Source organism: Primulina tabacum, chromosome 8 (assembly GCF_025594145.1).
Source record: "Primulina tabacum isolate GXHZ01 chromosome 8, ASM2559414v2, whole genome shotgun sequence".
NCBI lineage: Eukaryota > Viridiplantae > Streptophyta > Magnoliopsida > Lamiales > Gesneriaceae > Primulina > Primulina tabacum.
Genome location: NC_134557.1, coordinates 9,498,984 through 9,513,826, shown reverse-complemented (window position 1 = coordinate 9,513,826; position 14,843 = coordinate 9,498,984). Strand labels below are relative to the sequence as shown.

Here is a 14,843-nt window from a genome sequence, read left to right as displayed (position 1 = left end):
CTTAAAAGCAGTAAATAACCCATCGGTTCCAACTGCTTGAGCCACTTGGCCTCTACCTTGACCTGTACCTTGCATACGTAGCAACTGTTGAATCTGTTCACTATGAACCTTGGCTTGCTCTTTCAGTAACTTGCCGAACTCGTCGACAACTCTCGATGAAGAACTATCCTCACCCTCTGCAGCCTTTCTCTTAGGAGGCATAACTCCTACAATGTGCTCACATAATACATATCAACCATAACAATGAATAGATGTAGAAGAAGACATACCCGGACTGTTGAAAATAGACGAAGTCATATGCATTGGTCCGAAGAACGGTGCTCTGATACCACTTAATGTAACACCTCTGATCGATTTCGTAAAATAACAGCGAAATTTTTCTAAAATTTATTTAGAGGGAAGGAGGATTTAAAACTCTCTTGACATACAACATTATAATCAAAAACATATACATGATCAATCAAGTGTTTTATCAAAATAGAAAATATTATTTTTTTGATCATGTCAAAATGCTAGCAAAATATCTTCTTCCTTCCATCTTCTATGCATATGACCTCGGCTCCATTCAACGTCCTGGCCCGTCCCTCTTATCTGCATCACATGAATAACTGAAATGAGTATAAAACTCAGCAAGTGGAACTCTTACATAACAATCTGTACATATCATACTCTGTAAAACATGGCTTTGAAATCATTAAATACCATCAACTCTGAAACATAAATATCATAGCATATCATAACAATAACGATGATATTTCTCTTTTCTCTGGTGGATTGATATTTCAATAGTATCTCTGTCTCTGTACCTATATCCCATCGATATAAATCGATTACTCTATTGGGATATAAGCCTATGGTCGTTGATCAACTCATTGCATGCAATCTCTGACTATGTATCTATCAATCCAATAAATCATTTGAACTCTCTTTTGGGCATTAAACCAAACACTTTGCATACTCTTTTCTTTTGTATTCCCTTTTACACTATTGAGACATATAAAGCCTCTCATATACAACATGGTATATCTATACATAATATGAATCAAATGGAAGGGAATAACATGTTAAAACATTGGAACACAATACATATATTATCATGTGAGCACAAGGGAATGAATTCCACTTACTACACTTGGAAACCTTGAATCTAATCCCTTGGTAGAAAACCTACAACAATAAACCATGAATTGCACCATCAATATCTCAATAATCACAAACCCATACCATAAAACCCATAAAATCAACACCATCAACAAACCCATAATATCTCCCAACACCAAAAACCAAGAATAAACAAAGCCACAAGCTTACCTTAGCTCCTTGAACTAACAATGACATCGTTCTCACTTCAATAATCCAACAATAAGCTTGAATCAAAGAAATGAAAGAAAGAAAATGAAACCCTAGCTCGCTTGCTCTGAAGAAACCGAGAAGAATGGGTAGAAATGGGGAAAAAGTGAACCAACTCATGTCTTATATCACTTAAAACCGAAAACACGCTTTTACTATTCACACACCGCGGGTGCGCTCCAAAATACACCGCGGGTGCGCTAGGCATTCTGCAACACTTCCGAAAATCCAAAGTTACGACCGCGGGTACGCTGCATTATCGACCGCGGGTGCGCTGAAGGTTCTGCCCTGACACCGCGGGTGCACTAGCCGACCGCGGGTGCGGTGTCTTTTGCAGTGCGGGTGCACTGTCACCTGAAGCCAACAATATTCTTTTGCAACTAAAATCGAATCGCAACGTCGCTTCTCCTCATAATTCGGCAACACTCTCAACATGAAAGTTGCAACTCTATGTCTTATCTAACCACTCCAATTGGCCTCATACCAATTGGCTCAACATACGAATTATCATGAATTAAATCGCAACGACGCTACAATAAAACCACATATCAAGTATAACCAACGATACTATAAATCATAAATCGAAACTCTTAACATCTAAACTATATTTAAACTTGAACAAATAGTCAAAATCATACGAAATCTTAAACCGTACCGTTCACCAGGCTTGGCTATTACATAATTGCCCTCAATTTATAAATGATTTTTATATATCTAAGCTAGTAGGTAGAAATTAAAATCAAATAAATATTTTTAGTTATTTTCATATATTATATAATGTGATAATTATATAAATAAATTCGAGATAATTATATAAATAATTTTTATAAGTATCAATAAAATTATTAGAATCACTCGATTAACCTAAAAAATTGATATTTGACTTAACTCACAAAATCAAGGGCTCAATTATCATATTATATAATATATAAAATTAGGCAAAATAAATAAATCATGCAAGCACTATCGGCGCATGAGCAGATAAAAAATATAAACTCAAGCAACAACTTTGAAATTATAAAATTTATTATGATAAGGTTAATTTTGTCATTACAATATAATATATAAATTTAATCACTCTTATTAAAATCATATCAAACATTAAATATAATATCCTACATCTTATTTATCCTTAACTTATTCTTATATTATATATCAAATGTTTATCCTGTTATGTGTACCAAACTATGTCTAAGAAAATTATATAATATATATTTCGCAAAATCGATTAAAAAAACGTGAACTTGTTATAGTAGTGTATATATTTATGTTAATATACATATACATATATTAAATTTGAGGTACTTATATTGACCAATTTGGTCCGTCAATGTGACACCAACAGTTATAACTTATAACTACTCTTTGTATCAGAAGACTTTAGGTATGTTGATGAAGCTTTTCAATTATTTAAAAGCAAAAATTTGTGTGAGACGGTCTCACGGGTCGTATTTTGTAAGACAATTATCTTATTTGGGTTATCAATAAAAAAATATTACTTTTTATGCTAACAATATTATTTTTTTTGTTAATATTGGTAAGATTGACTTGTCTTACAGATAAAGATTCGTGAAATCGTCACACAAAAACCTACACTTATTTAAAAAATGTCATTATCCACTCACGACATTATTTTACAAATCTTTTTTCATCGTACATCTTCTCTCACATCATTATCATTTCAAATTTTGATAACTTTAATTTTACTTTTTTAAAAAAAATATTTTCTTCTTTTTTTAAAAAAACATAAGTGTGTCAAAACCCGCTGATATATATATATATATGTTAACGTTTGTGCTGATGTGTGAATACACACAAATATTTTGTTATATACGTATTTTACATCTATAATCTATCATATATATAAAATAAAAATTGATAGAATAAATATGATACCTCATCTAACATCAAATAGTGATGAGTATTTGTATTAGTTAATAGAGTGAGCATTATTGAAAACGACGACGGATAAGAAGTAGTTGACGTGTAGGGGTGGGTACGGTACGGTATACCGTACCGAACTACGGTACCGTATATCGTACCGAAAATATCGGTATGGAATTTTTTCATACCGATACCGAAATTTCGGTATACCGCACATTCGGTATACCAAATTTTCGGTATGGAAAAAGTTCATACCAGTACTGTACCGACACCGAAACAAAAATGTCGGTATACCGACCGACATTTTTTCGGTATACCGAACTTAAATTAAAATAAAAATAATAATAAAAATACCGAAATACCAAAAAAAAATATATTTCATACCGATACCGATACCGTACCGAAATGTTCGGTATACCGATTTTTTCGATAAGTTCGGTATTTTTTTCGGTACGGTTTTTCGATATTTCGGTATTTCGGTATTTTTTTCCACCCCTGTTGACGTGAGAATCCATGGTCCTTGACAAGAAGATGTTTGTGGGTAGGGACTAGGGTGGAATATTTGTATAAGCAAGGGGGTAAAGAGCCAAACATGGTATTCACATTCTTATCTCAAACTTTCCTCTTATATGTAAGTTGCAGCTCAAACCAAACCCCACACCAAGGAAAAATAAACAATAGTTGCATCGATCAGAGACATGAAGCCTAGACGTATATGGTAGCAGCACACCGCACCTTGTTTTCTGTGTGAAGCTCTAGAATCATCTACTAGCACTCGATCATTTGTCCTGTACTTCACATTGAGATCCTATTAATTGTTGCATGGTGGTTTCTTTGGGAGACTGGGGAGAAAGAGAGTGAGATGAATCACCACGTTCCAGGTTTCCAGGAGTTAGAAGAGGAGTGTTCCATTCTGGACTCTTCAGGATTTTCAAGACCCAAAAGATTATTGCCCACGTAAAGCTTGATTCTTGTTTTTGTACTTTGCTTTATGTTGTTTTCTGCGAGCTCAAGTTTTGTTTGTTTTTTTCTTTTGATTGTAGAGGTGAGGAGGATATCATGGAACTTCTGTGGCGGAATGGCCAAGTTGTGGTGCAGAGATCAACCAAGAGAGGCGGAGAGATTGAGGTTCCAGCGGAGCATTTGACAGTGAGGGGGATCCGATCGACTGCGGAGGAGCAGCATCTGTTTATGCAAGAGGATGAGATGGCATCTTGGCTTCAGTACCCGATCGATGACTCCTCATTTGATCGGGATTTGTACGCAGATCTAATGGACTCTGCTGCTCCTCCTCCTCCTCCTCCGCCTTTTCAGGCTCCTGTCACTGCCATTGCTCCACCTCGTTCCGTGCCGGAGATCCGACCTCATCCGGCGCCGTCGCCTCCCATTGCACTCCAAGCTCAGAAGCCGGAATTTTCCCCACGCTTCCAGAATTTCGTCCATTTCTCGAGGCATCCGTGCAGGCAGAGTATCGAGCCAATTTCGAAACCGTTGGCAACGGTAGCGAGGGAATCCACGGTGGTGGAGTCAAATGAGACGCCGGCTGTAGGGCGAGAATCTAGGACTTCTCTGGTGGATTTCAGGACACAGACGAACACAGACCGTGGTGCTGCGGCGCTTAATGCCCCTGGTACGTCCGCTGGGAAATTGGCAGCCGGTACATATGAGCTTACTGTGTCGTCATCTCCCGGCGGTTCCGGATCCAGTTTCAGCGCCAGCCGTAAGCCGCATCGCCAGACCAGGAAGCGGACGCCGGCGGGGGAGCGGAAGCGGAAAATCAGAGAAGCCGATGACAACGAGTGTCGGAGTGAGGTCAGCAATTCATCATTAATGGCGGATTTATTTTTAATTCTTCTTTTACTACCAATTTTAACCGTATAGTCGGACCTAGGATCTCTCTAACGTGCACCGGAGGAAATGTGCGCCGCTGTTCTTACGTGGACTGTTACATCAAGTACATGTTAGCACTGGTAGTCATCCCATCACTGTCCATGTGGCATATGTGGACTATGTTTTGCCACGTGGATAGGCTAAATACCACCAATTTTTCAATCAGATGATTATTGGCCCACACTTCGAAAAATATAAATTGAAGAATATTGGTGACCATTAATCGACTTGATTCGGCTTTGTACGAGATGCATTTATGTCATATATATTAAAATAATGTTATATGATTAATAATATAATAATAATAATAATATATAAATGTATTAGTTTCGTATATATTTATGTAAATATTATACTGACGACGACAAAAACTTGTGTGAGATGATCTCACGAATCGAATTTTGTGAGACGGATCTCTTATTTGAGTCATCCATGAAAAAATATTACTTTTTATGCTAAGAGTATTACTTTTTATTATGAATATCGGTAGGGTTGACCCGTCTCATCGATAAAGATTCGTGAGACCGTCTCACAAGAGACCTATTCTACATTGACATTCAATTTTTCTATATTTCATCTTATTTAATGTGTGAATGTCAACTTATCGATGCTCACATAAATATGTATGAAAATTGTGGAATATATCTAAAATTTATAAGATATGTTATATATATGTAAAGTAGGTTTCTTGTGAGACGGTTTCACGAATATTTATCTTTGAGACGGGTAAACCCTACCGATATTCACAATAAAAAATAATACTTTTAGTATAAAAAGTAATACGTTTTTATGAATGACCCAAATAAAAGATCTGCATCACAAAATATTACCCGTGAGACCGACTCACATAAGTTTTTGTCTAATTAAAGATAGCATCTGAATATTTATAAGTTTATTATATCAAAGAATAACAATGGAAACTTATATTATAGTTTGTGACACAATCAGTATTGATTAGTTTGAATCAATGTTGTAGGAGAATGATTATGAAGAAGATGAAACCAAAAGACAAGGGCATCTGTTAACTGCCTCCTCCTCGAAGAGATCTCGTGCCGCTGAAGTTCACAATCTTTCTGAAAGGGTTCGTATAATATGTTCTCAATTTCTTATTGTCACCAATCTGTGTTTGATATTCGTGTCTTTGCAATTTTGGTTCATTTCAATTTTTAGTAATTTTTGGTAATTTTCCCTGAGAGTACTGATGTGAGACCGAATATGTCGCGACACATCAACGTTACTGCATCAATACTATGCTAGAAAAAGACTAATTTTTTTTTTAAAAAAAAGACAATAAAAAGTGAATTTTGTGGACATATAACATCAAAATCGCGAAAAAGATAGAATATTTATATTGTTGTTGTTGTTGTGTATAGTGTTTAAATTTAATTAAAATGGTACATGGAATGCAGAGGCGTCGAGACAGGATTAATGAAAAGATGAAGGCTTTGCAACAACTCATACCTCGATGCAACAAGGTACTATGATACCAAAGATCTTGGTGGTTTGCAGTTTATGTTATCTCTATATTTACTTGCTGTGATATTTCAGACGGACAAAGCTTCGATGTTGGACGAGGCGATTGAGTACTTGAAATCACTACAACTCCAAGTTCAGGTACATCTCTCAATATTTCTTCTTCTTCTTGATCTTTGCATTTGACTCACATTAAATAATCTTGCAGATGATGTCATCCATGGGATGTGGCATGGTTCCTGTAATGTACCCTGGTATGCAAAGATTCATGCCGGCAATGGGAATGGGAATGGGAATGGGGATGGGGATGGGGATGGATATGGGCATGAACCGGCCAATGCTGCCGTATCCATCTATGCAGCTTCCAGGTTCCGGGCAGCCGAATCAGGCGTCGCCAGCACCACATATGGGAGCCGGATTTCACATTCCAACATTTCACCTGCCACCAGTGCTTCCTGTACCTGATTCATCAAGAATTCAGGCTGTCTCTAGCATGGCTGATCCTATGCTAAACTCACTCGTATCCCCCGATCCTAATCAGCCACGAATGCCCAACTTTGTGTATCCATACCAACAGTTTCCTGCTGGTCTTCAACAGGCTTCGCAGTTGCCTCTACCACAGGTAAATTCTATTCCTTAAACAACCGAATTAACCGAAAAACCTGTGTTAAAAAGCCTGTTAAACTTATAGTTTCAATTCATTTTTGTTGAGAAACATCATAATATGACCCGCCAATTTGTAACTGATTAACATGTATATATATATCTCTTATCTGCGTTCATTATGAACACCACCCCAACCAAATTGGGTCGTTCTTTCAGCTTTATCGACTCTCGATGGGAACACCAATACTTCGACATGAATTCAAACATGTTTAAGAGTCGTGTGCCAAAATTTCTGAAGATATATCTACTTTCCATAAACCTTCATATTTGCTTGGTCTAAGTTTGGCCAAATTAATTCATGCATGCAGAATCAAGCAGCGGCACAACCTAACACCAGCAAACAAACAGGCAACATGGAAAATCAACCATCTGCTGGTAGGAAATGATATTCTAAAGCGCTCAACTTCAAGTATAGAAGATTTTATCATCAAATCTTGTGCATTTGCAGGTTGAGTTTTGGGAGAGATCAGCTACAAAACTAAACTAACTTCTGTAAATTACATAAGGGAGTAGATCAAGGCCAAGTAATCTGAGACCCGTTAGCTGAAGCTAGAGCTTTATATTAATCTGTTAAACATGTTTCAAGGAGAAATAAAATGAAAGAAATTAATCGAACCCAGGTTTTCATAATTTCCTATCTTTTTCATTTCCGGTCCAGTTAACTCGTCCTAATAATTTTACAACAGGACGTGTGACGGTCGGGAAAAAAATCATGGTTACCATCAGTGGCTCTTTTTGATATGGTGGTTCATATGTCTTGTGATACTTTTATCAGGGCTGTCCTAGACTTTGAAGGGTCAGGTGCCAAAAAAAAGTTGGGCTCTTTGTATTCGTATATAAAAAAAAACTAAAATAGATGATATAAAGATAATTTTATTATTTGATCACATGATCTGAGATCTATAATAATAAAAATATATTATATCTCACATTGCTAATAATCGATATCGTTACGTCATAAAACAGAGAAATATATGTTATCGTGTGCATGTACTTTATCTCATATGGATAAAAAAAAGTTTATAATAATTTATAATGATTTAGAATAGACTCTTATAACAATTAACTATTTTTGTAAAATGAAAGTAGATATAAAGTAATTGTTATAAGAGTTCATCGTGATGTCATATTTGAGATTCTGGAAATTTTATATCATATTGAGATTTTGGAAAACATTTTGAGAATATAAGATATGTTCTTTATCTTGTTTTGGTGAAATAAAATTATTATTGTAGATGTACCAAATCCATCAACCATGGAGTATAGTACAATAATTTTGGAAAATGACATGAGAACATCTAAAAATAGTAGCCAAACATTTACAAATCTCTTGATTTGATAACCATTCAAATAAGTAAAATAGCATTAATGATTTGAAATTCCATGTTATCAAAATCTTTTTGTCCATATACTGTCTTACTAGCTAGAATTGGAAGCATATATATAGCTTGTTTATAGGTGCTGTGAATTTTGTCAAGGCATTTGAATATTGAAATATATTTTAAAATTTAATTTTCTTATATATGCTTGTTTATAGTTGCTGTGAATTTTGTCAAGGCATTTGATTATTGAAATATATTTGAAAATTTAATTTTCAAATATTCTTTGCTTGGTTGGATTCAAAAAGGATTCTAAATCCATTAATTTGATCTATAATTTTTTGGCTAAAAATTTGGAGTAAAGATAAAAAAATTGTGGAAGAAATATTTAATCAATTTGAAACATGTATCATTTAATAAATAAAAACTGTAAATTTCATTTTTGGTTGTGTTTAATTTTTGCGATTTGAGTCTTTTATGTTATCGAATTTTATTCTTAATCGCATGTATCTTCTGATTTTTAGTAATTTAGTCATTTTTCAACATGTAAGAGTCTTGAGCTTCCGAAGTGGAAATCAGAGTTTCCGAAAGGCGAGGTGTCAAGCCATAAATGACACATAGAGTTCGAAAAGTCTGAAATTTGATTTCGAAGATTCATAATTCGGCCTATAAATAGGTCATCCAGATTTTAGAATTCGCACACAAATTTGAATGTTTCCTCTCGATATCTAGTTCATTCTAGGCTTTTTCATTTATTCTAGAATTCTGTAAGAGTTGTGTTAATGTCGCAGAGTAGGCAACGACTCGAGGACTAAGTTTCTAAACTACCATCCTCAAAGGGCGGTCGACGGGAGGTATGATATGAGGGCCTTATTTATGCTTGGGGGATATTAGATACAACATTTTTAGATAATAATATAGTTTGTTGGGTATTAATGTCTATGATGAGCGAGTAGACATTCAGTAGACCTTATACCAGTTTAGTAATACGTAAGTATTGACTGAGATATCCAACTAAGTATGAATGCTTATGTATTGCATTTTACTTTTCATTTGACTGCATGTTTATATGTCATGGTAATTAGGCAACATATGCATATCATGTCGAGCATTGTATCCTTTCATATGGTCTTGTTGAGTAGGGTTGCTCGGCCCTCTTTCTCGAACGATCTGGTCTCATGAGGCACCAACTAGATCGACGGAATAGTATGCACGGTAAACCAAGACATTCCAGGTGTAAGATCGTATTTGAGTATATGAGGCACCCACTGGATCAGTAGAACAATGTGCGCATGCTCTGGAGCCTGGACACAGCCTGATCAAAGATTTTCATATTTGATCCTTTGACCACAGTTCATGGTTTTTGATGCACATATATGTTTGTCTACTGATACATCACGTACTGGGTGGTTTGTCGCTCACGCCCTTGTTTTTATCTCGGGCACCACATTTCCACAGGGTAGGTTTTAGGTCGGACGAGTTAGACTTTCAAAGCAACGGTTAGTTTGGATTAGAATCCGGCAACCTGGAGGTTTTTTTACTTCATTTGCGGAAGGATAATGGGTTTATATTCAGTTTTCTGCAACATATGATTAAGATTCTGATTATGATTTAATTAAGTTTTGTTATCGAATGCCAGTAAATGTTTAACATAGGCAACTCAGGTAAGGGTGCCACAACAAGTCAGCCACACCAGGGCCGCATTGGTGTCACGTCGGGAAAAAGATTAAATTGTCAAAACAAAAAATAAAAATAGTGGAGTAAGACTGAAATTCGACAATATAGAATACTAAAATCTCAAAAAGATAAAAATACATAACCAAAAATGCAGTTTTGCCTAAATAAAATATTGTATTTTAAATTTTTTTAACGAAATCTACATAAATATTAAATTATTGTGTTTGTTCAGTCAATATGACTGAATACACACATGGTGATTAAAGATGAAAAAATCATATGCTATAATAATATTGAAGACTGAAATTATATTTATATCAAACAAATATCTAAAAATTTAAAGAAAAAATATTTTTCTGGAAACCAAAAATTTTATCTATGATTAGAGTAGTGTTCTAAAAAGCATAAAATTCTAAATGAAAAGCTAAGCGTGAGAAAAAGGTTTCTCTTAGGGAAAAAGCATGAAAAAAATGTTCAACTCTTTGCTTGATCATATTAAATTTGTAAAAAGCATGAAAAAACTGATAGAAGTGCAATTTTTTTATACATTTTAAATTTATTTTTATAAATTTTATTTTGAATAATAAATATTTAATAATATAATATTTATAAAAAAAACTAAAGGAACCGATATAAAATTTATCATGCACCCTAAATTTCTTTAAGAATAAGAACACTTTACCGAACAACGATCTCCAAAAATTTTATTTCACACAATTTGTAATATTTTATATTTATTTTTTTATAACTTGAAAATATATGCATTCAATTTAAAATTTATATAATTTCGTGTTATTTTAAGCATTAATTCGTTTAGATAATTACTTTTTTTATTTTAAGAGAATTGACTAACATATATCGTTACCTACAATTATTTCCACTCATATTCCTACTTTTCCAGTTTCTCATAAATTATATTTATACTTTCGAATTTACAAGGGATCAATAATTATTTTTCAATTTCTGAATGATTTTGTCTCTTCCTCGTACTTTTTGATCTTTTGAACTTTTCTGATGCATTATCAATGGGTTTGAAGTTTGCTTAATAATCAAATAAGAAATTTTCTAATTATATATATATATATATATATATATATATATATATGCAACCCGGGCGAAATGGATGAGTCGGGTCGGGTACTCAGCCGGATTTGCAATCAAGTTATTAAAAGGAAATATGAGTTGGACGTCTGGATTGAACTTCCTCCCTAAGAGATCCGAGAGATCTGCGAACAAGAAAGTAACCACGTGAATGGGCGCCGGAGGGGTGTCCGGCGTGACCACTCTGATGCTTAAGTCAGAAGGGTACTCAAGCAATAAAACCAATGTAGCCAAGTGATAGCTGTGAAATTGGTGTGGAGAGTGGAAGTAAATTAGCAATAAATGAGAGTATTCAATGTGTGTTCAATATCTGAATAGAATATAAATGCAAGTAAAGAACCTGGTATTTATAGTAGAGGATGTAATGATGACCTCATTCTTCGTGTGTGAATATTAATTATAGTAGGGTGGCTGATTATACCCTATTGTTCTGACATGTCAAATCGCATAGTAGTCACGTCCAACTACTTGCATTGATGTCAGAGATAGGTCGACTACATACATTCTGTTTATCGGCGGCATTAAATGCGTCCCTCATATCGAGGTGGCCGAGTATAATGTTTCTCGGATAATTATATAAGAGCTCGGGCATTCCACGTCTCGGGGAAGTCATGTCCCGGGTGATCCAATGACCCGGCCTATTGACTGACTGCCCACTTCATGATTTATCTAAGTTGTATTCTTCTCGTCCCGGGCAGTTCTATGACTCGGGGCGTTAATCCAGATTGTCATGCTGTCGGCCCGAGAGCATTCCATCCTGGCCCGGGCACCATCCATGGATATGCTCCATGGCCCGGGTAATCCCAGGACCTATCTATCCATGACCCGGGACATCCCAAGGTATCATCACTCCCTCCTTAATTAGTCAGGCTAGAGTCCACTCGCTGTCCCGATTGGTCTCGTGTGCCCGGTCAGGAGAATCGCCTTGTCGTTTGGTCTTTTCCGGGCCGGTTGCAGTATGACACGTGGACATTGCTGACGTAAGCCCTAAACTTCAAAATTATCCGAAAAGTTTCGCATTCCCGAGGATGATTGTTATGATATTTCGATATCTGTGCACGTCTTTTCGGCTACCTGGTACAACTTCCAATACCCATCCTGACCGTTCATGCATTCAAAGATCAACAGCTGTGATCCACCCCTTCCTCCTATATATAGCAACCCACCTATTTTTCAATCGCATTAGCAAATTATTATCTGAGAAATTTTAGTGGCAGGTTCAAGCAATTCGAAGACTCCTGATATGGCGAAGGAATTCATGCACGCAGCTTCTGAAAAACGAAAAGCTGAAATGGAAGATGAAGTCTTCCAAAAAATCCCTTGCTACTGGGAGAAACTGCAAGTCTATGAATGTGGAGAAATTACCACTCCTCGACTGGTGGCAAAGCTGGAGAAATATCGGGAGCGCATGTACGTTGCCGAGACAGTGAACCTCTTTGATGGTGACTATGTCTACCTGCTGATGCTTTACAAGGAGAGAAAGATCTTGACGACCATCTCCGACTCTGATAGCTTCCTCAAGGCGTCTACTAGGGAAGTAAGAAAATGGATGACCATGTGGATGTTTTTTGTAGAAGAAGAGTATTTCAATGTACTCCGCAAAAATGCTCTTAAATAAATGAAATGCTTATCTAGTTATATCTTTGTTATTTACTTTGCTACGAGGATTAAATTTAATCAGTTGATGCATATATATCCTGAATTGAATAACCGACAAAACCGAGTGACTTCAGTCGAAGATAAATAACGAATAAACGACAAACCGAAATACTGGGACCTCTTATATCTAGGGCCTAGAATAAGTTGCCGGGGCTTCATATCTCCCGGGCTCAGAATAAGATGCCGGGGCTTTATATCACCCGGGCTTAGAATAAGGTGCCGGGGCTTCATATCGCCCGGGCTTAGAATAAGATGTCGGGGCTTCATATCGCCCGGGCTTAGAATAAGGTACTGGGGCTTCATATCGCCCGGGCTTAGATTTTTCGTCGGTTAGGGTTCTCCGGTAGTCCACGAGGTGTAATTATGGCGCATGCTTCTAGCATTTATATTACCGAAAATCGTTTCATATTCCGAGAACTCGATAAGTCTGACACATTGACATTCGTGTACATCCTTTCATCTGTTCGGCTCAACTTCCAAAATTAATCATGAACGTTCACTTGTTCATAGATCAACGGTTGTGATTAGCTCCCCCCTCCTGAGTAAATGAGAAGGCGTTTTGATTGGTTTGAGACCTTTCGACTTCCTCGATATTAAATTTTACATGTCTATAAATAAGACGATAGAAATGAAATGTGAATATCAGTCCAATATATCGAGTTCAAGTGATTCCACTTCTTGCAGTAGTACGTACGTTCAAGTAACAAGCGAATACGTCCTCATCTGGAGGATCTGAAGAGGACTATTGAAGAGTACATCTGGGCAAAGGTCATGTATACTTGGTACAAGATTCAAGATCTCAACGACACGCACCAAAATGGTTTGGCTTTTAATCGTGCACAAAGAGCAGTAGCGAGGAAATATAAGCGAGAGTTTGAAGTAGATCGAGTTACAGATCTTGCTCCTGATCAAGTTCTGCTGCATGCGATGCTGTGGAAGGAATGTCATCAGCTGGACAAGATCTTAACTGCAGAGTCCTTTACCAATCTTCGGATTCATGAATTGACCGATTGGATAACTGTGTGGCAAGACTCTGTATCTTCGATAATGGATGTCATAACATGGCATCGAATATTTTCTTAATAAAATTTTTAATTGACTTACGTTGTTTCTTTAATCTTCTGCAAACAAATCAGTGTAAATTGAATAATATATAACCGATAAGTAAAAATGACATGCCAGGACCGAATGCCTCCTGAGCTTAAAATAAAGTGCCGAGGCCTCGTATCTCCCGGGCTTATAGATAAGATGCTGGGCTCCAACACCACCCGGTCTTGTAGATAAGATGTCGGGCTCTCACACTACCCGGGCTTGTAGATAAGATGCCGGGCTCTCACACCACCGGGCTTGTAATAAGATGTCCGGGCTCTCACACCACCCGGGCTTGTAGATAAGATGTCGGGCTCTCACACCACCCGGGCTTGTAGTATTTTGTTGTTTGGCTTTTCCTGGGCAATTAATGCGATGTTATAATGACGCGTATCCTACTGGAAAGTTGTCAGAATCTGTACGTATTCCGAGCAGATGAATGATAATGACGCTTTTATTTACGCGCCCATCTTTTCAAATATTCCGCCTAATCATGCCGCTCAATTTCCGAGGCTGATCTTGTCCGTCCGATTCGTTTTAGATCAACGGTGCGGATCACTTATCTCCTCTATATATAGTGACTCCTATAGTTTTTTGCAAAATCACCTTCAAAATCAACAAAGCGGCCAAACTCTTGCAAATTTTTTCTTCGAGCTCCCCGTCGCACAAACTTACTCCGGCGATCTTTGCTACCAGTTCTCTTCCACCGTCTTTACCTTGTAAGTGCTTCTTCCT

At 36.6% G+C, this 14,843-nt stretch overlaps 1 protein-coding gene across 3 annotated transcripts; it reads left to right on the top strand.

The window, feature by feature from the left end:
• Nucleotides 1-3,746: 3,746 nt before the first annotated feature.
• On the top strand, nt 3,747-7,878 carry LOC142553667 (transcription factor PIF1-like). Of its 3 annotated transcripts, XM_075664094.1 has the most exons (8): nt 3,749-4,191; nt 4,278-5,046; nt 6,101-6,205; nt 6,534-6,599; nt 6,673-6,738; nt 6,806-7,219; nt 7,572-7,638; nt 7,712-7,878. In XM_075664094.1, exons 1-8 carry the CDS (start codon nt 4,097-4,099, stop codon nt 7,714-7,716), a joined length of 1,587 nt encoding a protein of 528 aa, XP_075520209.1. In that variant the 5' UTR covers nt 3,749-4,096; the 3' UTR covers nt 7,717-7,878. The 3 variants fall into 3 exon arrangements, with proteins under 3 accessions (XP_075520210.1, XP_075520209.1, XP_075520208.1); XM_075664095.1 differs by lacking the exons at nt 7,572-7,638; nt 7,712-7,878 and adding an exon at nt 7,420-7,542 and having other exon boundaries at nt 3,747-4,191; XM_075664093.1 differs by having other exon boundaries at nt 7,572-7,878.
• The last annotated feature ends 6,965 nt before the right edge of the window (nt 7,879-14,843 follow it).